At 49.6% G+C, this 18,230-nt stretch overlaps 2 protein-coding genes across 6 annotated transcripts in view; one reads left to right on the top strand and one right to left on the bottom strand.

Annotated features, from left to right (window-relative positions):
- LIMK2 (LIM domain kinase 2) overlaps positions 1 to 3,016 on the top strand; it is a 70,946-nt gene extending 67,930 nt beyond the window's left edge. For all 4 annotated transcript variants that reach the window (XM_003938415.4, XM_010349130.3, XM_074391238.1 and 1 more), the window contains one exon: positions 1,207 to 3,016. In XM_003938415.4, coding sequence (XP_003938464.1) covers positions 1,207 to 1,351 — 145 coding nt within the window. In that variant the 3' untranslated portion in view covers positions 1,352 to 3,016. The remainder of the gene's footprint in view (positions 1 to 1,206) is intronic.
- Positions 3,017 to 4,555: 1,539 nt separating this feature from the next.
- PIK3IP1 (phosphoinositide-3-kinase interacting protein 1) lies at positions 4,556 to 17,992 on the bottom strand. 2 transcript variants are annotated; one of them, XM_003938420.4, is made up of 6 exons: positions 17,909 to 17,992; positions 16,779 to 16,895; positions 16,540 to 16,659; positions 15,076 to 15,276; positions 14,892 to 14,970; positions 4,556 to 6,251 (listed from the first exon to the last, which is right to left on the bottom strand). In XM_003938420.4, the coding sequence occupies exons 1-6, from the start codon at positions 17,976 to 17,978 to the stop codon at positions 6,047 to 6,049; spliced, it is 792 nt and encodes a 263-aa protein (XP_003938469.1). In that variant the 5' UTR covers positions 17,979 to 17,992; the 3' UTR covers positions 4,556 to 6,046. The 2 variants fall into 2 exon arrangements, with proteins under 2 accessions (XP_003938469.1, XP_039318350.1); XM_039462416.2 differs by lacking the exon at positions 4,556 to 6,251 and adding an exon at positions 13,557 to 14,404.
- Between the last annotated feature and the right edge of the window lie 238 nt (positions 17,993 to 18,230).

An 18,230-nucleotide genomic window follows, 5' to 3' on the forward strand; every position in this document is an offset into this window, starting at 1 on the left:
ATAATCTTTATTTAAAAATGATTTCCAGTGGTCCCCAGGTTAGAGAATCCATACCTTGTTCCTTTATAGGCCAAGGACCACAGTCCTTCAGTAACACCAGTGTATGAGCTTGAGGAGAAATTGTTTTTTTTTGTTTTTGTTTTTGTTTTTTGAGACGGGGTTTCGCTCTTGTTATCCAGGCTGGAGTACAATGGCGTAATCTCGGCTCACCGCAACCTCTGCCTCCTGGGTTCAAGCAGTTCTCCTGCCTCAGCCTCCCTAGTAGCTGGGACTACAGGTGTGTGCCACCATGCCCAGCTAATTTTTGTATTTTTAGTAGAGACGGGGTTTCACCATGTTGACCAGGATGGTCTCGATCTCTTGACCTCGTGATCCACCCGCCTCGGCCTCCCAAAGTGCTGGGATTACAGGCGTGAGCCACCGCGCCTGGTGCTTGAGGAGAAATTGTGAAGCTACACACTATTTGTTTTCTAATACCCCTTGCCAGTCATTCTAAGTATCTGTCTTTAATTTATTAAAATATATATATGTACACAGTATTGAGTGCCTACTGTGTGCTAGGTACTGTTCTAAGCTCTTCGGTTATAGCAGTGAACAAAATAAAGGTGCCTACCCTCATAGAACATATATTCTAGCATGGTATCTACTATTATCATACAGCAGATACAATAAGTAAACTGTATTGACTGTTAGAAGGTTGCAAATGCTATGGAAAAAAGAGTGAAGCCAAGTAAAGATGATTATTTAGGGTACAGGTTGCAATTTTAAATATGATCATCAGAGCAGGCCTCACTGAGGTAACAAGACATTTAAGCATAAACTAGGAGGAAGAGGAGTAGGCCTGAGCTGTCTTAGGCTCCCAGGGCAGCCAAGCCATTTCCGTGGCACTAGGAACTTGGTGTTTCCAGTTCCACTTTGATAATTACATTTTCTCTAAGACATGGGAGGGACCATTTTCTCTTATTTTTTCGTTTTAGTACTTACTCCAGCTAGGCTAGGCTTCTCATGGTGTTAGCTAATCTTTATAGCAAACATGTGAGGTTGCAGTAACATTATATGATGACCATTTCTCACAGAGGCACTACTAGGTGAAGGAGTTTGCCTGAGGTCATACAACCAGGAAGTAGCTGAGCCTAGATTCCTCCCACCCACCCCATGGCCCTGCTCATATTGCACCTGCCTCTGATTTACCTCTTTTCCTTCTAGACCAGCATTCTCGAAACTGGAGGACTCCTTTGAGGCCCTCTCCCTGTACCTGGGGGAGCTAGGCATCCCGCTGCCTGCAGAGCTGGAGGAGTTGGACCACACTGTGAGCATGCAGTACGGCCTGACCCGGGATTCACCCCCCTAGCCCTGGCCCAGCCCCCTGCAGGGGGGCGTTCCACAGTCAGCATTGCCCCTCTGTGCCCCATCCCTGCTGTGAGCAGGGCCATCTGGGCTTCCTCTGGATTGGCGGCCTGTTTAGAAGCAGAACCAGCCATTCCTACTACCTCCCCAGGAGGCAAGTGGGCGCAGCACCAGGGAAATGTATCTCCGCAGGTTTTGAGGCCTGGTTACCGTCTGTAAATCCAATACTTGACTGAAAGCTGTGAAGAACAACAAAAAACCTGGCCTTTGAGCCAGGAGGAATCTGTTACTCAGATCCACCCAGGAACTTTCTGGGAGTGGATTGTGGGAGCCTCTTGCTTACACTAATCAGCGTGGCCTGGACCTGCTGGGCAGGATCCCAGGGTGAACCTGCCTGTGAACTCTGAAGTTGCTAGTCCAGCTGGGTGCAGGAAGACTTCAAGTGGGAGTGTGGACAAAAGAAAGACTGGTGGCCAGGAGGCACTCGAAGGATGTGAAAAACACAATGATGCTCCCCACTTCCACTCCAGATCCTGCCCTTCCTGGAGCAAGGTTGAGGGAGTAGGTTTTGAAGAATCCCTTAATATGCGGTGGAACAGGCCAGGAGTTAGAGAAAGGGCTGGTTTCTGTTCACCTGCTCACTGGCTCTAGCCAGCCCAGGGACCAAATCAATGTGAGGGGAAGCCTCCACCTCATGTTTTCAAACTTACTACTGGAGACTGGCTGAGAGCTTATGGACAACATCCTTTCCATCTGCAAAAAACAGTCACTTACAAGCACAGGAAGAGGCTGGGGGACTAGAAAGAGGCCCTGCCCTCTAGAAAGCCCAGGTCCTGGTTTCTGTTACTCATACTCTGGTGGGCTCCTTAGTCAGATGCCTAAGACATTTTACCTAAAGCTAGATGGGTTCTGGAGGATAGTGTAGCTTGTCACAGGCCTAGAGTCTGAGACAGGGGAGTGGGAGTCTCAGCAATCTCTTGGTCTTGGCCTCGTGGCAACCATTGCTTACCCTTCAACATGCCTGGTTTAGGTAGCAGCTTGGGCTGGGAAAAGATGGTGGCAGAGTCCTAAAGCTGAGATGCTGAGAGAGACAGCTCCCGGAGCTGGGCCATATGACTTCTACCTCCCTTGTTTGCTCTCCCAGCTCATTAGCTTCTGGCAGCATCCTCCTGAGCCACATCTGAAGGTACTGCAAAGCCTGGGGCTACCCTCCATCTTGGCTCCCAGAGCTCTAGGAACTTTTCAGCACAACTAGATTTGCCTCTTCCTAAGTGTCTGTGAGCTTGCACCATATTTAATAAATTGGGAATGGGTTTGGGGTATTAGTGCAATGTCTGGTGGTTGTATTGGAGCAGGGGGAATTGATAGAGGAGAGTGGTTGCTGTTAATATTATCTTGTTATATCTTTTTGGGTGTTATGTGAATATTGTACATATACCTGATGAGTTGTGGGAACAGATATCATCTCTGGTCAGAGTTTACTTGCTATGTAGACTGTACTTATGTGTGAAGTTTGCAAGCTTGCTGTAGGGCTGCACCTTGGACTCTCAGCAGCAGCACAGTTTAGCACTGTGTGGCTGGTTGTGTCCTGGCGTCCCCAGCAAGTATGGGAGTGGTGGGCCTGAACTGGGCCATTGATCAGACTAAATAAATTAAGCGGCTAACATAACTGGCAGTACGGAGAGTGAAAGCATGACTGGCTCAGGGACACAAATGTAGAGGGTCTGCTAGCCACCTTCTGGCCTAGCCCACACAAGCTCCCCATAGCAGAGGGTTTTCATGCACCCAAGTCTAAAACCCTTACCTTAAGTAGATACCAATCTGCTAGGGAATATATGTACATCCCACCTGAGCCAGCCCCTTCCTTGCAGCAGGTGTGACTGACTATGATCTTTTCCTGGCCTGGCTCTCACATGCCAGCTGAGTCATTCCTTAGGAGCCCTACCCTTTTATCCTCTATAATTTATGAATACTTCTATAGCCTGGGTATCCTGGCTTGCTTTCCTCAGTGCTAGGTGACACCTTTGTAATGAAGAGAAGTGAAAGCAAGTCACCCCATCCCTTGTGTTTTCCTACAAGTGCTTGAGAGAAAACCTGTTTCTTCTTACTTCTACATATGGGGGATGTTGTGAAGGAGTGACCATTGGGAAGGAAAATGCTATCTGGTTCGTGGGACCTTGGGCACAATATAAATCCGTAAACGCGAAGGTGATTTCTCCCAGACACTCTCAAAGCTTGAAGAATCCAACTTTAGGACAGGATCTGGTTCCCGAAAAAAAAAAAAAAAAAGATCTGGAGTACACTTTGCTGGCAGAACCACAGAGCAATGTCTGGGCATGGGCAGAGGTCTTCTGGGTATTCCCGAGGCTGAGAACCTGTGGCTGAAATCCCTTGCTAATAGTCCAGGAAACACTCCTACTGATATCTTTCATTCTGGAGCCATAGGAGTCACCTTGCAGGGAACTTCCTCAGCCCACAGCTGCAGGCAGCCCACTGACCCTTCCTCCTCTGTAGTTATTCCCCCTTTGGCTGCTGCAGCACCACCCGTCATCCATCCCTCGCCCCTGCTGCACTCCAACCTTGGTCAAGGGCTGTCTGGACATTCATTTTAACGACCTCCACCTTGGAAACAATGCCGAAGGGGAGAGGCTTTGCAATGACCAACCACCTTATTGGGACACTTGTACACCTGTCTTTCTTGCAGCTTCAACCTGAAAGATTCCTGATGATGATAAACCAAACACAGAAGCCGGGTACAGTGGCTCAAGCCTGTAATCTCAGCACTTTGGGAGGCCATGGTGGGTGGATCACCTGAGGTCAAGAGTTTGAGACCAGCCTGACCAACATGGTAAAACCCCATCTCTACTAAAATACAAAAATTAGCCGGGTGTGGTGGCACATGCCTGTAATCCCAGCTACTTGGAAGGCTGAAGCAGGAGAATCACTTGAACCCAGGAGATGGAGGTTGCAGTCAGCTGAGATAGCACCATTCCACTCCAGCCTAGGCAACAGGAGTGAGACTCCATCTCAAAAAAAAAAAAAAAAAAAATTCGGACACAGGCTGCAGTTGCCACCCTCCAGTAACAGGGCCAGGATGAATGAAGAAAAGGCCCAAAGCTTGCCACACAGGTGTTGACAAGGTAACCCAAAGCATCTCAACTTACAGGGCATGTTCCTGTTACCCCTCAAAAACTTTGCAATGTGGAGTCTTTTTTTTTTTTTTTTTTTTTTTAATTAAGTCAAATGCAGAGCAATTTCCCACACTATATGCAGGTGTCAGAATGAGGTATATAAAACATGTATATAGAGAAATGCCTTTATAGAAAAGTAGAAACCAGTAATATTCTATTCTCCAGCAACACTAATACCAAGAGACCCCCTGAGGTCTAGATCCCCAAAACAAATGGCTCCACAGAAAGCCCCACTAACCTCCCTCTCCCCCAGGGGCAATGGAAGGGCTCTGGGAAGGAAGCTCTATGGCTAGGACATGCCAAGGCCTCTAAGTGTGACATCAGGGCTCAGAGGCCCTGTTGAGCTGCTAGCACAGTGCAGTGGAGAAATGTTGCACTCAGGAAGCTGGGCCCTCGCCATGCAAGTAGCTTGCTCTACAACCTTGGGCAAGTCACTTTTTCCTCTCTGGGGCCCTAAGTCCAAAAGGCTTAATGAACCCTTTCTAATGGTTGATTGCTTTATAAGTTAGGGGCTGTGACCCTAGCCCCATTGCCCTACAGGAAGGTGCTGGCCTGGGGGCCCACAGGACCACCTGCTAAATCAGGCCCATTTCAGGAGCAATCCCTGAAGTGCTTTATTACCTTGCCTCTGAGCTTAGTTTCCAGGTTAACCGCTTTGAAGCAGCTCGCAAGTCCCCACAGTATAATTCCCATAGGTTAGCTGACTACTCTCTTGCCTGTGCAAAATGAAGACAGGTCACCACTGTCCATCCCTGAAGAGAAACTGGGGCATCCCAGGTCTGCCTCTGCTCCTGTGGCCCAAGGTAGGAGCAGATCCTTCTCTGCCCTCTTCCTAAGTGGAATGCTCAGTGCAATTCTTCCCTTCCTTTCCTTATGAAACAGGAAGAGTCCCTGGGCCCAGGTCTGGCCCTTGGTTGTCAAGGCACATCACTGCCAGCAAGCTGAAGCATACCAGCAGCCCAAAACCTAGATCTCATTCTCCACTTGAAGTTCTGACTTCTGTACAAACTCATTTCCAGCTCTCAGAGGTCAGTATGGAGTTCCATCCCAAATATTTTAAAAACTGTATTTTTTTGGTGCCATCTCTTGACCTGCTTTACCTTAACCATGAATAACAGTGTATGCCACTAAAGCCCATGGTGATTACAGCCATCTTAGTAAAGCACAGAGGAGCCTGGGGGAGCTCTCTGTCTATCCCTGGTTCAGTTCCAGGGTTGCAGACGATGTTTGGAAGCCCTTATCAGCAGCACCACTGTGGGAGCTGCCACTGCCTCCATCCACAGGCAAAATCCTGCTCCAAGGGGTGGAGAAGGAGCACTGTTAGGACCCTGCCCAGCCTTACCCTCAGCCCACAGCACTACCTCCTTCTGTCACTTATTAGGATTCACCAAAAAAGGGGGGGAATGGTAGGGTTTTAACCAGAACACAAAGTGGTAGATCCTCCCAGCTGTAGGAGGGTGGGCTGTCCTGCACCAGTGTCTGCATTGGCTCCTGCCCACTGAGGGGGCTCAGGCCCCAGGAGTGCCTGCCTGGCCCATAAGGGGGGTGCTGCCCTCCTGAGGGTCAAGTGGAGTCTGGCTGGTGTGGACCACGACAGTCTTCTCATCCACAATCTCACAGGTGGGGTTGGTGAAGGCAGACAAAGGCAGGGTGATTCGCTGCATCTCCCGCTCACACACTTTCTGATCGTGCTGTTCTTTCAAGTCCTTCCCCCTGGTAAGAAAGAAAAACATTCAGCCTATGCCTCCTGCATAGCTTTGCTTATTAGATAGCATCCCTGAGGCCTAGCAGGAGCATCAGCTTGCCATAGTCACAACAAATCAGTGGTGGAGCCAGGACTCAAACTCAGTTCCAGGATACTAGGATATTCATTCTTCCAGACTGCCTTAAACTCAACAGGAAGCTCCTGCACCTCTGGTCTCAGGTTCTCCATCTGGAAAATAGGGTGACAGCAGTATGGACTTCACATAGCTTCACTGGAGCTCAATGAAAATCAAGTAGGGGGTAGAGCCGTGTGTGTGTGTGTGTGTGTGTGTGTGTGTCAGTGTCTCAATATGTTGCCTATGCTGGTCTCAAACTCCTGGGCTCAAGCGGTCCTCCTGCCTCCCAAAGTATTGGGATTACAGGCGTGAGCCACTGCCATCTAGCCAGATAGAGACTCTTAAAGCAAGACACAGTTTTATTATTTCAACCCAGGGCTCCCAGAGACCCAGAGAAATACCTAAGCTTTTGACTTAACCCATAAATTTGTCCAGAAAACTGACGTGATCATCCGGCTGTGAGACTGCCTTCTTATCCTAAAGTCCCAGAAGATGTGAGTCCCTGCTGGAAATGGACCGTCCCTAACCCATGCAGGGGGCAAAAAGGACTGAGGGTGGCTTGGGTCGATGGGAAACAATGAGACAGTGATCATCAAACCTCTCAAGAGATTTCACATACCTTTGAATTCTCGTGGTGCTCAATGACCCAGTCACACCACAGTATAACTCCATGTTACATGTGGAGTGCTCATTCCATGCTAAGGACTTTATATACCTTATCCCACATCATTCTCAGCTCAACCCTAAGAATTAGGGCTTATTCATTGGCCTGGAGAAGTTAAGGAACTCCAAGGATGTGATAGGCTCAAATCCACCTCTCTGGCTGATGCTCTCAGAAGTTCTGACCTGACCAAATTCACCCCACAAACAATAGTGGAGCAGGGACTCAAACCCAGTCTTCTGTCTGCACATGTAGGACCCTTTCCACTGGACTAGGTCACCCCTAGTGCTAACTAGAGGGCTTGATGAGTGCCCAGCACATTGCACACCAGAACCAGCACCCAGGACCCAAGTTGGCATCCTCCAAAACCAGCAGCTAGGCTAGACATGGGTTCACCTTTTAGAGAAAACAGGTTCTTCCCAGAAGGAGCAGTTGATGGATGACTGAAACAACACAGGGGCCTGCTTCTGACCTCCTCAGGGACATGGCTGAGATCAGATGGATTACACATCCATCAGATGTTCAATACAATGACTTCTAGAGACTGGGGAAGAATAGTGGGGCAAAAGAGTCGGGAAGGGAAGAATATAGCGGAGGAAGAGTTGCACAGGTGTCTCAGAACTGTCTTTAAACCCTCCAGTTCTCCTTACTTGTATTCTAGTACCAGCTCAGCATTAGCTGTGTAATTCTTGGCAAAACAACCTCTCTGGTTTCCTCATGTGTGAAATGGAGACAATATCTACCTCAAAATATGATAATGGAGGTGAAAGCACTTTGAAAATAGTGAAACTGCTATAAAAATTCATAAAGGGGCTAAACATGGTGGCTCATACCTATAATCCCAGCACTTTGGGAGGCTGAGGAGAGAGGATCACTTGAGCCCAGGAGTTCGAGACCAACTTAAGCAAAATGGCAAAACTCCATCTCTACAAAAAATAAAATATTAACCAGGTGTGGCACACACCTGTAGTCCCAGCTAGTTGGGAGGCTGAGGTAGGAGAATCACCTGAGCCTGGGAAGTCAAGGATGCAGTGAGCCGTGATGGCGCCACTGCACTCCAGCCTGCACATCAGTGAGACCCTGTCTCAAAAAAAAAAAAAAAAAAAAAAACTTTTAAGATGTTATTATTATTTGCCCTGAATATTACTTGACCCATCAAGCAACATTATTTTAATTTGATTTTCCAAGGAAATTCTACTGACCAGCCAAGTCACGTATTTGTTTATGTGACCCCGGTAATCCCTTCCTCCTTGGGCCTTAATTTCATCATCTGTAAAACAAGGAGTTGGAGCTGATAATCTCAAGGGCCCCTGATATTCTGTAAAATTCTTCACATGAGATATGCTCTAATTCCCTATTTCTCCCTGTAAGGTCAAAGGAGGCAAATCTGTGAGCTCATCCTCCTGAATCACCCTGAGTGATGGTTTCTGAACATGCAAGCCTGAGGCTCCTGCCCTGTCCTTCTCATTAGCTTCTATACTGGACACCACCAATTGCCACAGCAGAAAAACTGCCAGAGCACTCATAGGGAAAATGAAGGGGCAGTGTTCATGGGTGGGTAGTCTAGATCAAAGGTTCCCCAAGTCACATTCTGAGATTCACTAGTCTTGAGCACTGTTCATCAGTACAGTTGTTACCACATAGAAGGAAACGCCTCCATACTAAAAGCCAGTTTCTTCAAGGTTGCTTATGTAGGGAGAAATCTGGAAGGTCTGGGTTTAATTTTCTTCAGCCCCTATGCCTATGGAAGACCAAAGGGCAATTTACAAAAAAAAAAAAAAACGGAATATCCAAGTATCTTTTGCCAAGGTCTGAATTTCAAAATCTAAGGGGCCGGAGGAAGAGAGAAAGCCAGGAATTCACATTTCCTGAGTATCTACTAAGATGCCAGGAAATGGCCTAATGGCCTTCCCATCACCCAGGATGAAAAGAGCTACCTATGTACCTGCTGGATGTCTTTTCTTTCTTTCTTTCTTTCTTTCTTTCTGTACAGACAAGGTGTTGCCATGTTGCCAGGGCTGATCTCAAACTCCTGGCCTTAAGTGATCCTCTCGCCTCTTGAGGCATGAACCACCAGGCCCAGCCTATAATCCTCCTTTTATAGATGAAGAAACTGAGGCTTTCAAGTTCAACTTCGGCGCCCTGCTTTTACCTGTGGCCAGCTGAGCTGCTGATAATGGTCGGGCTGTATCATATACAAGTCTTTAGGGGGGGAAATAATCAATTTGTATTAATGGGGCAGAGCAGGGCTGGAAGAGCAGCCAAAGGTAAAGGAACCAGATGCTGGGACTAGTCTGGATTAGTCTCATCCATTTAGAAGCCTGGAAGCACACTTAATCCCATATGCCTGCTGTTAATGGTGCCTGTGAGTCCTAGAGATGCAGTGGCTGCTCCCAGCTCCCTTGGGAGACCTTTGAGAGATCAGTAGGCCCCCTACACTGACCATCGGGCAGCCTAGCCCCCTCTCACTGCTTGGGGGTAGGGGGTTGTTAGCCTGGGTGTTGTCTGTCAGCCAAGAAAGAAGAAAAGGTTTATTCACTGACTTAGCTCCTCTCCCACAGGGGTGGAGTGGTGTTGACTTACATTTTTTCCCTCCTCTTTTTATCAGAAAATAAGACCTCCCTCTGGAGCTAGCTCCTCAGTCACAGACTGACCCTTTGAACCTACCAGGACAAAGACCCAGCCAGGCTGAGCTCCCACCCACCCCCATTTACAGCCCTTCCTCCCCTGTTTGAGGAAGACTGGTGCCTGCCCAGCCTTCCCAGACAGGGAAAAGCTCTATCCCATTAGGCAAGCCTCATGGCCTTTGGCAGGGTTCAAGTCTTGCAGTAACCACCCTGACTGCTTGCTCCAAGGCCAGGATGGGACTGGGAGCTGAGCTGTCCAGAGAGAGCAGGTGTACATGAAACTGCTGCCTGCCTCCAACTTCCTCTCCCAGGGTATGGAAGCACCACAGGCCTCATTCAGACTACACAGGTCTTCGATTATTACTCTGAGCCACTGCAGTTTTCCCAGTCAGAGGCAGTGCTGTACCACACTGCTGCTCAGGAAAAGTTCCCAAGGAACCACAGGTAATAATCACAAGAGCAGCCAACATTTATTTCCCGCTTTCTTAATAAGTAAGGCCCTACTGTATGCTGCCTCCACCTTCCTCTCCCAGGGTATGGAACACCAATTGTATGCCTAAACTATACTGTACAATTTCATCCTCACAACAAACCTATGTGGTATCTATTTTGATCTGTTTCATGGGTAGGAAGGCAGGGCCAGGCGCGGTGACTCAAGTCTGTAATCCCAGCACTTTGGGAGGCCAAAACAGGTGGATCAGGAGGTCATGAGTTCAAGACCAGCCTGGCCAACATAGTGAAACCCCATCTCTACTAAAATACAAAAATTAACCAAGTGTAGTGGTGAGCGCCTGTAGTCCCAGCTACTTGGGTGGCTGAGGCAGGGGGATGGCCTGAACCTGGGAGGTGGAGGTTGCAGTGAGTCAAGATCAGGCCACTGCACACCAGCCTGGGTGACACAGTGAGACACTGTCTCAAAAAAAAAAAAAAAAGAAAGAAAAAGAAAAAAAAGATAGGAAGGCAAATGCAGAGAAGTTACACCATTTGTTCAAGCAAATGGCAGGGCTGAGATCTGAATCCAGTCTTATCACCAGCAATATTGTCTTTTTAGGAAATAGAGTTGGGAGGATCATCATATCTAACCTGCCCCACCCCCACCACAGTACAGATGAAGAAACTGAGGTCCAGAGAAGGTAAATAATTTGTCCAATGTCACATCCAGAGTAAGTAAAACTTCCAGAACTAGATCTTGTTTCTTCTGCCTTTAAATCCAGGCTTTTTTTTCTTTTTAAGTTTCTATTTTTCCTACTGTCCTTTGCAATTCAAAGCAAATTTACGTGAGGCTACTGGGCCTCTTGTAATACTCTCTTCTCCCAACAAGGCCTCACTGGACTTGTTGGGATACTTATAATCCTTAGACATATGTTACTAGCTGTGTAGCCTGGACATTGTACTTAACTCTGCCAGGTCTCAGCTCCTCACTGTAAAATGGTGTAACAGTGCTCCTAGTGTGGTTGTGAGGCTTAGTAAAGATAATCAGGAGGCTGGGTGTGGTAGCTCATGCCTATAATCCCAGCACTTTGGGAGGCCAAGGCAGGTGGATTGCCTGAGGTTAGGAGTTCAAGACCAGCCTGGCCAACATGGTGAAAACCCCATCCCTACAAACAAGACAAAAATTAGCAGGGCATGCTGGTGGGTGCCTCTAATCCCAGCTACTTGGGAGGCTGAGGCAAGAGAATCACTTGAACCCAGCAGGTGGAGGTTGCGGTGAGCCGACAGAGCAAGACTCTGTCTAAAAAAAAAATTAAGATAATCAGGGAAGAGCACATAATAGGGCCTTACTTATTAAGAAAGCATGAAATAAATGTTGGCTGCTATTGTGATTATTACCTGATTGGTGTGCTACTACTGTTTCTGTTTACATTTAATACTTATAATAATCTTAAGATGGGTGGGTGTGGAGGGAGGATGTATCTCCATTTAACAGACAAGATACCAAGGCTCAGAGGACTCCTGAACCCACACTCAGCCTACAACTCTTTTCAGGACACTCTGCTCTCTCACTTTAGGAAAAGATGGGAGCTTTGAGCTTGTTTGTAACCCACATGCGGTTTCCTGTTGTACAGTCTGTTCTCAGAACAGTTGTGCTGAGGAAAGGGGTGGTCCGGTCGTTAGTGACAGGGAGTCTGGTGACTGGGTGCCTTGCCCTGAGTTTACAGGAAAATAAATTCTAGGCCTCAGGGCAGTCTCGTGACAACCTAGAGGAACAAATCTAGAAGAAAAAGACTTCCACTGGGCACCAGAACTGAGCTCAGAATTAAGAATGTTTAGTCAGTTCAAGTACCTGGAAGGCCTGGAAACTGTCACAGAATTGGAGGACAGCCAAATGCCATCCAGTGGCTGAGGAAGAAGGAAATATTTCAAGGACTAAACTCAGCCAACATGGCTTAGGTCTGCTTATGAACTGTAAGGCCAGGGCCACTACATCATTAACTCTAAAATGAATAAGCAGGTATCTCTGGACCCACTATGTCAACCATCCCATTGTGGGAAACAACCTCAGACTGGGAGTCAGGATGTCCTCTCAAGTCAGTAGTTACCCTGTCTGGACATCTGCTTCCTGGGTCACAATCACAAGAGACCAGAGAGCACTAGTCTATTACCCACTTTTTTTTTTTTTGAGACAGGCTCTCACCCTGTCACCCAGGCTGGAGTGCAGTGGCATGATCACAGCTCACCACAGCCTTGACCTCGCAGGCTCAGGTGATCCTCGCACCTCAGCCTTGTTAATAACTAGGACTACAGGCCCCCACCACCATGCCTGACTAATTTTTGTATTTTTTCTTAGAGACAGGGTTTCGCCATGTTGCCTACAGTGGTCTTGAACTATTGGGCTCAAAAGATCCACCCACCTCAGCCTCCCAAAGTGCTAGGATTATGAGTGTGAACCATTGCGCCTGGCCCATTATCCACTTTTTTTCTTTTTTTGAGACGGAGTCTTGCACTGTCACCTGGGCTGGAATGCGTTGGTGTGATCTCAGCTTACTGCAACCTCCCCCTCCCGGGTTCAAGCATTCTCCTGCCTCAGCCTCCCAAGTAGCTGGGGATTACAGGTACCCACCACCACGCCCGGTAAATTTTTTGTATTTTTAGTAGAGACAGCGTTTCACTATGTTGGCCAGGCTGATCTCAAACCCCTGACCTCGTAATTTGCCCACCTTGGCTTCCCAAAGTGCTAGGATTACAGGCATGAGCCACCCTGCCCGTCCACACATTTTACAGAAAAGAAAAACAGCTATCACTTACTGACCACTTACTATGTGCCATACCCTGAGCTAAGTAGTCACAAGCCTTAGCTCCACACAATGATCTGGAGTAGGAAATCAAAGCAATTTGCCTAAGGTCACAGAGATAGCTAGTTAGAGGACTTCTCTCCACCAAATGCTAGGAGTGCAACCTTGGATAAGGTATATAATCCCCTATTGCCTCAGTTTCCTCATCTGTAAACTGGAGATAACAGCATTTACCTCATAAGGGTGATTATGAGAAATGAGTTTAAGCATGTGCTTGAAGCAGTATCTGGCATATGGCAAATGTTGGCTACTGCTGTTTTTATATCCAGCACTTCCCCTTTCTCATCTGTAATGAGAAGGTTGACTACAAGGCCTCCAAAGGTGCCCTGCTGGGTGATCCACTGAGGCTGTGGGCTCAGACATGGACCTCACCTCTAGAAAATGCAGGCTGCATGCCAGGCATGGTGATCCATGCCTATAAGCTTTGAGAGGCTGAGGCAGGAGGATCGCTTGAGCCAAGGAGTTCGAGACTAGCCTGAGCAACATAGTAAGACCCTGTCTCCACAAAAAATTTAAAAATCAGCCAGGCATGATAGAATATGCCTGTAGTCCCAGCTACTCGGTGGGGGTGGATGGGGGGAATCCACCCCCACCGAGTAGCTGGGACTACAGGCAGCTGTGATTGTGAGCCGTGATTGTACCACTGCACTCAAGCCTAGCAAACAGAGTGAGACCCTGAAAAAAAAAAAAGTAAAATCGCCGGGCGCAGTGGCTCAAGCCTGTAATCCCAGCACTTTGGGAGGCCGAGGCGGGTGGATCACGAGGTCGAGAGATGGAGACCATCCTGGTCAACATGGTGAAACCCCGTCTCTACTAAAAATACAAAAAATTAGCTGGGCATGGTGGCGCGTGCCTGTAATCCCAGCTACAGGAGGCTGAGGCAGGAGAATTGCCTGAACCCAGGAGGCGGAGGTTGCAGTGAGCCGAGATCGTGCCATTGCACTCCAGCCTGGGTAACAAGAGCGAAACTCCGTCTCAAAAAAAAAAAAAGTAAAATCAAAGAAAGGAAGGAAACAAAAGAAAGGGGAGGGAGGGAGGGAAGAGGGAAGGGAAGGAAAGAAGGAAGGATAAATGCAGGCTACTGTGTCACTTTCTTCACTGAACGATTTCTCAGAACATAGAGGAGAATATTAGACACCCAGGGCTAGAAGTCAAACCTCCTGATTTTGCCCAAGAATAGCAAATAATTTTCCAGAATCAGCCAATACTATAAAGATGAATGTCAGTCTGGTTTACCATCATGCACCAGTCACTGACTGGCATCTCACGGGACTTTACGAAATCAGCATTCTTCTTCTCCTGCTGTCCCAGCCACAGGTCATGACCTTGAGTTTCACAGGTAGTCTCTTTGGCTTTCTCACATGCGGTGAAGAGTGGCAAACAAACTTTTCTGTTCTCCAACTCACTTTTTTCTTCCCTAGCAAAGGAGCCTCACTGCTTATAGCTCAGGAAATTTAAGTCCCAACTGCAAAAAAAACAGTGGCTGGAAACCTTTTCTAGTGGCAGAATTTTAGAGCTCACAGAAAGATTTCAGTCTCAAAGTCCCTGTAATCATTGTTGAGCCTGATTTCTGCAGTGCCACTCACTTCAATGTCAGGCATGTTGGATCACACAGCAGGGAATTTGCAATCAAAAGAGCTGGGTCTGACTCCAGGTTCTGCCACTCCCAGAGTGTGACTTTGGCCAAGTCTCTGACAGAGGCTTCTTCGTTTGTAAAATGGGGTACAAGAACCCACACCTCACAAGGCTTTTAAAGTGAGGTGTAGAGGCACCAAAGGAAACGGTTTGTCCAAGGTCAGCGGATAAAGACTAGGACCAAGTCTCTACATCTTAAGCTGATTTTTAACATCTTGCTTCCTTTTGGGTAAGAAAGCCACAAAGTTTGATTTGACTTTGTGTACCTTCCTCCCCTCCTCCTCTCAAGAGGACCCAGAAGAGAAGCTACTACTGACCTCTTGTAGGAGTACCCCAAGATGATGCCAGCTCCAATGGCAATGATGATCACCATCATGGTAATGCCCAGCACGTAGCCTGCCAAGGACAGGACACAAGGTCCCATTAGCCAAACCCCACACAATCCACAAATGCCATCTCTTGATGAATCCCAACAAGGGCAGGGGTCAGGGGCCGTCATACCCAGAGTGCCCAGGTCCTTCTTCTCCTTGGAGTTTATCCGCACCCGCTGGCTGATCCCAATCACTGGCTGCACAGCTGCCGCCTCACTCCGGGCGGGCAGGGCGTTGGCAGGAGCGAACACCTGCACCTCATCTGCACCTGGCCCTTCAGACACTTCCTCAATTTCTGTCGTGGAGGCTGGCAGGGCCTGGGAGGTTGTCTCTGGAGATGAGGTGAGAAACAGTTTTCATCAGGACCTGCCCTGAGTGAATTCCACAGCTGAACCTGGTCCGAGTGTTAGGGGAGATGGAGGTGGGTCACCTAAGAATGCCTCCCTACGCACACAACCTAAAGTCAAACTCTGCCCTACAGGCAAAATCAGGCCTGAGAGGGCTGCACCATCTCAGGGACAAGGCAAATGAGAAGGGAAGGCCGTAGGGAAGGGCCTCTCTCCTGCCTTCCACGTCTTCATCTGTTCAAATCCTGCTCGGTTGCCGTCTTCTGCAGGGGATCCCCCGACCTCCACTCCAGGAAACAGCCCATGCTTCCTTTGAGCAGCCCACATTTAAGTGCACGCTCTGTGCGAATCCTTAGGTGAAATGCTTTATTTTGTGCCAGGCGCGGTGGCTCACGGCACTTTGAGAGGCCGAGGTGGGCGATCACCTGAGATGAGGAGTTCGAGAGCGGCTTGGCAAGCATGGTGTAACCCCAACTCTACTAAAAATATAAAAATTAGCCGGGCGTGGTGGTGAACGGCTGTAATTCCAGCCACTGGGTAGGCTTAAGCAGAAGAATCACTGCAACCTGGGAGGCGGAAGTGGCAGTGAGCCGAGATCGGACCACTGCACTCCAGCCTGAGTGACAGAATGACAGTCACAAAAAAAAAAAAAAGCGAGAGAAAGAAAAAGAAAAGAAGTGCTTTACTTTGATTAACCCCTCCAATCCTAGAAAACTGTCTTGCTGCCTTGGGAGCAAAAAGCCTGCGCTTTGGAATCTAAGAAACGTGGATTCAAATCTGTCCCCTGCCATTGCCTTTGGTAAATCGCTTAACTTCTCTGAAGCTCAGATGCCCCAAACGGCTTCTTCTCGCGGGGTGTGTCGGGGGAGGTGGCGAGCGGGGGTTGTGAGAAGGGTGCCTAGCGCATTGCAGTCGCTCCACAAAACAGTCATAAAGATCGAGGGGCCAAAAGCCATTCCTCAGCGCGCGCAGCGGAGAGACCCAGCCCCACGCGGTTGTTTACAAGCGCTCGCGGCGGATGAGCTCACACGAGCGGCGACGGCGGCCAATAGGCTTTGAGCCCCGCGGCCTGGAGATAGTCCTGGCCAATCGGACGGCGCGGGGGCGGGGCGGGGGCGGGGCGGGGGCGGGGCGGGGGCGGGGGCGGGGCGGGGCCGGCCGGCCTCGCGCGGCCGCACGTGCACGACGGGCATCTGCCGCTCCCTGTCAGCCCCCGGCGCGGGGATTCCCGGGGTCCCGGGGGGTACCTGGACAGCTCAGGTCTTCGCAAGGCCGTTTCTCAGGGACGCCGGCCTTGCCACTGACGTAGCACCAGGGCCCGCGCGGGTCCTCGTCCGGGTTTCGGCAATAACTGTGATTGCCGGCGCCTAAGAGAGGAGAGAAGGAAACGTGTGCCGGGGCTGGGACCTGGACGGCGGAGGCCGCCCGCCAACCCCGCCGCCGCCGCCGCCGCCGCCGCCGCCGCGGTCCCCCTAACGACACTTACCCAACACGGGGGCCGAGGCCAGCCGGCTCTGCACGTCCAGCCAGTTGAGGCAGCGGAGGCCCGGCGCAGGGGAGAGCTGGTCAGCCCGGTACAGGTGGTCGTTGTCCCACAAACAGCCTGTGCGGAAGAGAAGCCCCCGGACACAGAGTAACGGGCAGCGAACGGAAGACGCCCAGCGTGCGGGGCAGGGTAGCCGGGGTCACCCGGGCCGAGTCCCAGCCTGGCTAACGGACCCCGGGCCCTGCTGGGCCACCGTCTCCTGTCTTGACAACACCCCCACGCCCCCTACCCCACACCCGACATGCACCTCAGAGGGTTCCTGTGAGGCCCAACAGAGAAGGAAAGCAAGCGCCTGTGAAGCCCCTAACCTGTGCCTGGCCCTCAGTCAACGCAAGAGACTGTTAGGTGTTTTTTGTTTTTGTTTTTGTTTTTTTTTTGAAAGCCGGAAAGCTGTCGAAGTGCAAATGGTGGTTACTCTCAAGAGTAACTTGTGACCACGTCGGAAGAGGAGATGGAGCGGAGGAGGCCTGGCTTAGGGTCCCTTTGAGAAGATGGGAGTTTTGGGACGGTGGGCACCCAAACCTGACATTTATCCCTGTGAAGCCATGTTACGTAAACTCCGGTGTTCCCTCCTCCGCGGATACGGCCACCTTCTGCCCGTTTAATAGGCAATACTCTCTCCAAAGAGTATTCTCCAGGAGCCTTGATTCAGTCAGGCAAAAGATTCGAGAGAGCCTCCAACGGAGTGAACCGGCTTTATCGCTGCTTGAATGAGACACCGAGCTCCCATTCCCCTCTGCAGGAGAGTCACAGGAGGAGGCTGGGGAAGGAGGTCCACACCATGCAAGAGGCTCAGAAAGAATAGGACTTGGGGCGTAGGGGAGATGAACCCCCAAGCTCCATCCACTCATGAGCAAGGAAAGGCAAAGAGAAAGTGGCTTCTTGCCTTTGTTCTTAATGGCAAAGATGGAGCTGCAAGAGCCTGGCAAGGAAAAGAGGGGTGGAAAAGCGTTCACAGGACCACAGAAACCAGCTAAACGCTTTGTGTCCTGTCCTGTTTGGGAAATAGGAGACTTCACCCCTTCTGCTCCATGAAGTTTTGCTGCGGAAAGGAAAGACTGTGATCTCACCTCCAGATCGGTAGGCTTCTGCCAGGAGCATGTTGCTGACGAGGAATGCCTGCACCCAGGCCAGCAACATCCTTGCCTCCTTCGTCTTGCAGGGGATTGAACGACCAGTGTCCAACCGGGGCCTCCTTGGCAGCGGCTCTGCCTTCCAGTCCCAGCCTTGCAGTCAGACCTACCCTTGTTATGCTCTTCGGGTAAACAGCCTCTTTTTAGAACTGGGAGCTTCCCAGCTAGCTTGCTGCAGCGAGAACTGTTTTTCAGCTGAAAGGCGCCCCCTGGGTCCTAAGCCTCCTAGGCTATGCAACATCTAACTCTGAGCCAAGAA

This window comes from Saimiri boliviensis, chromosome 21 (assembly GCF_048565385.1).
Source record: "Saimiri boliviensis isolate mSaiBol1 chromosome 21, mSaiBol1.pri, whole genome shotgun sequence".
NCBI lineage: Eukaryota > Metazoa > Chordata > Mammalia > Primates > Cebidae > Saimiri > Saimiri boliviensis.